At 45.5% G+C, this 3,529-nt stretch overlaps 1 protein-coding gene across 1 annotated transcript; it reads left to right on the top strand.

Annotated features, from left to right (window-relative positions):
* Window positions 1–608: 608 nt before the first annotated feature.
* Window positions 609–3,228, top strand: LOC104601796 (protein DETOXIFICATION 48-like). The gene is made up of 2 exons (XM_010265268.3): window positions 609–1,401; window positions 1,527–3,228. The coding sequence occupies exons 1-2, from the start codon at window positions 1,300–1,302 to the stop codon at window positions 2,901–2,903; spliced, it is 1,479 nt and encodes a 492-aa protein (XP_010263570.1). The 5' UTR covers window positions 609–1,299; the 3' UTR covers window positions 2,904–3,228.
* Window positions 3,229–3,529: the final 301 nt, after the last annotated feature.

Genomic DNA, 3,529 nt, shown 5'->3' with positions numbered 1-3,529 from the left:
GAGTACATTTTGATTTTTCAATGGTTTTGGCATCCACCGTCTTTCGTCCAATCGTTGTTAAATATTTGGATGCAACGAATGCCAATCAGATGGTGGTAACCGGTTGACATTGGAATTGGACGCTTAATCATCATCATCGATGGATGTATTACTATTAGCTCAACTGTTCCAGCTCGAGTCATCTGATGTATATAATGATAATTAATTAATTTTCAGTGTTTCTCCCTCTCGGCCTCTCCGTCATGTTTGCAGTATGGATTTAAACGAGGACGTTCTCATTCGTTCGAATCGTGACCATTCTTCTGTTTGACTGTCCAAAGGAATGGAGAAGATCCGATGGCTGGTAAACTGGGGCAAGATCTTACAAGGGTGGGCCCACCCATTAAGCGGTGACTCTGAGGTCGCACACAAGTGCGTAAATGGTAAAAGCTGTTGTGGAACGTTTTTAATTTTTGAGTGATGGTGGTGGTGGTGAGTTCAAATTAGCCCCCGACAACGTACTACACAACATCTCCACCGTGTATTGTATTGAGAGCATCATTTCTAAGATTATTATTAGGAGATGTTTTCAATACACGGCGGGGATGTGCTGTGGAATGTTGTGGGGGGGTGGTGGTGGTGGACTGTGGAGGGGAAACTCTTGGCTTGGGGGGACCGTGAACGCTAAAATTGTGTCGGCTTTTGGGCAAACCCAGATACGATGACAACTGACCATCTCTCCCTCTGGAGTTTGCAGGGGGTTTGGCAGTAACGCACTAAGGCAAGGGCAGGGCCAACGCCAATGGGACGGGAGGGTCCATCAGAGGAGAGTAAATTGAAGAGATATATGCATCATGACATCATCGCTCACTCTCCTCACCCAGCCTCCTCTACGCTCCTCCTCATCCTCCTACACTCATCCGTCCGCATTTCCCACCTTGTCCCAACAAGGCAGTCATTATATCAAACGCCACACAGCTCGCACACTGTCTATAAGTTTGAGAGAGAGAGAAAGAAGAATTAGAAGAGAAGAAACATAATACATTCACAGAGATAGTTCAGCAGAAAGAAGAAGAGGAAGAGGGAGAAAAGTGATCGAATGTTCTTATTCTGCCACCTGATCCGGAGTGATTATGACAACTCACTGCCGAGCTCATCACATTTCTCTTTTTCTGTGTTCTTCCGAAATTAAGGCTTGCTTATCATGTACACCGGAAAATGAAGCCATAAATTAAACAAAAGAACCAGCAGAGAGAGAGAGAGGGAGGGAGGGAGGGAGAGAGAGAGAGAGAACTATATATATATTTTTTGTTTGTAAACATGGAAGATTATTACTTTGAACCTTCATCTCCTCTAAAGATATACACAGATTTTTCAAGAGAGCAAGACCCTCAACAAAGGTGGCACCCTACCCCATCAGAGGTCAGTACTATCATGTCTTTAGTTTTCTTTGTCTGCTTTGGTTCTGATAGCTTTCATGGGTCTCAACATAAAAAAAAAAAGAAAAAGATGCATGTCTCCTCTTGATCTACATCTTCTTTCCGCAGGTTGTTGAAGAGATTAGACAGCTTTACACGATCGCCTTTCCCATGATCATCACAGGTCTACTTCTCTATGGTAAGTCCGCGATATCGATGCTTTTCATGGGAAGACTAGGCAAAGAAGTTTTAGCAGGTGGATCTCTCTCGATTGGCTTGGCCAACATCACAGGCTACTCGCTCCTTTCTGGCCTGGCAATAGGCATGGAGGCCGTCTCTTCTCAAGCCTGTGGTGCCAAGCAATGGCTTCTCATGGGTCTGGCACTGCAACGCACCATAATCATTCTCGCCATGATCTGCCTACCCATCTCGCTCTTGTGGCTCAAGGTCGAGCCCATCCTACTCTACTGTGGCCAAGACCCGACTATTGCCTCCGTTGCGTCTACTTACCTGGCCTTCTTGCTCCCTGACCTCCTGTTTCAATCCGTTATTAACCCTCTCAAGATTTACTTAAGGACCCAGAAAATTACTCTCCCTCTCATGCTCAGCGCCGGCTTCTCTCTAGCACTGCACGCACCCATCAATTACTTGCTCGTCTACCACTTTGACCTCGGCATTCGCGGGATTGCCATGGCAGTGGCATTGACAGACCTCAACCTCCTGTCAACCCTTCTGCTCTACTTGTACTTGTCTGGTAACCACCGCAAGTCATGGCCAGGTTGGTCAGTCGACTGCTTCCGTGAATGGTCACCGATTCTCAGTCTAGCCATCCCAAGTTGTGTCTCCGTCTGCTTGGAATGGTGGTGGTACGAGCTCATGATAATATTCTCTGGCCTACTTTCAAACGCTGCGGAGTCAGTGGCTACCATGGGCATTCTAATTCAAACAACCTCCTTCGTCTACATTTTCCCTTCGGCGCTCAGTCTAGCCGTGTCCACGAGGGTTGGAAACGAGTTGGGCGCCAACCGCCCTGACCGAGCAAAGCTATCGACTCGAGTGGCGCTGTCTTGTGCTATAATAACTGGCTTCATGGCCATGTCCTTCACCACAACGATGCGAGACGCCTGGGGACGAGCATTCACAACCGACCAACTCATAATATCATTAACTGCGACGGTGATGCCGGTATTGGGACTATGCGAGCTAGGGAACTGCCCACAAACTACTGGTTGTGGAGTTTTGAGAGGTAGCGCGAGGCCATCGTTGGCAGCCACCATAAACCTCGGCTCCTTCTATGTGGTGGGAATGCCCGCAGCAGTACTAATGGGCTTTGTAATGGATATGGGTTTATTGGGCCTGTGGATGGGCCTACTTATGGCACAAGCAACATGTTCAGTGGTGATGGTGTTGGTGTTGATGAGAACAGATTGGATTCTCCAAGTAAGACGGGCAAGTGAGCTCACCGGTAGTACTTGTAGTAATAGTAATAATAATAATGACAAGTGACAAGAATGAAGAAAAAACTGGGGAAACAGACGACATTGAAGGGCTCTTATCAATCAAGCTGGGCCTGGGTCTGGACTTTGGTGGGAAACCCAGTTGGCGGTGAAAGTCTACCACCTCCTTATGACCATACACTTCAATTGATTGTTAAACCACGGAGGATGGTGATGGAAATAGACACAATAAGGGAAAGAAATTTTATATTAGGTGGGCCTGTAATCCTGGATTTCTGTTCTAAAATCTTCTGCTCTGTATGATTATTCTCTTCTGGTAAGTGAATCAATAAGAATCGAAAATGTTTGAAATATTTCATTATTAATAAGATGGTGTGACAATTGATTAAAGTATTGTAGTAAGATCGTTAATATACAAATTACTTACAATATCGATCGTTATTGATCAATTTTCAGTGAATGAATATGACATTCATGGTCCAATTGCACGGCCGGAGCTGATGTCAATGCATCTGCACTGCAGCAGGCCGTGGCCTATGCAAGGGTTGTAGTACTAGTTGTATGTGGGGAAAATGAAAATGAAGTAACAACAATACTATTTCGTCCACGTGATGCACCAAGTTTGGTTCAGAGCAATTAGGTTGGATTCTATTATTTTATCATTTTATTATAGCA

This window comes from Nelumbo nucifera, chromosome 1 (assembly GCF_055504915.1).
Source record: "Nelumbo nucifera cultivar China Antique chromosome 1, China Antique-T2T, whole genome shotgun sequence".
NCBI lineage: Eukaryota > Viridiplantae > Streptophyta > Magnoliopsida > Proteales > Nelumbonaceae > Nelumbo > Nelumbo nucifera.
This window is presented reverse-complemented; position numbering and strand designations above follow the sequence as displayed.

Excerpts from the sequence above, each read along its gene's own strand:
- LOC104601796 (XM_010265268.3), top strand. The coding sequence starts at position 1,300 with ATGGAAGATTATTACTTTGAACCTTCATCTCCTCTAAAGATATACACA. Across the intron at positions 1,402-1,526 it reads GGCACCCTACCCCATCAGAG|GTTGTTGAAGAGATTAGACA; the intron begins GTCAGTACTATC and ends TTCTTTCCGCAG.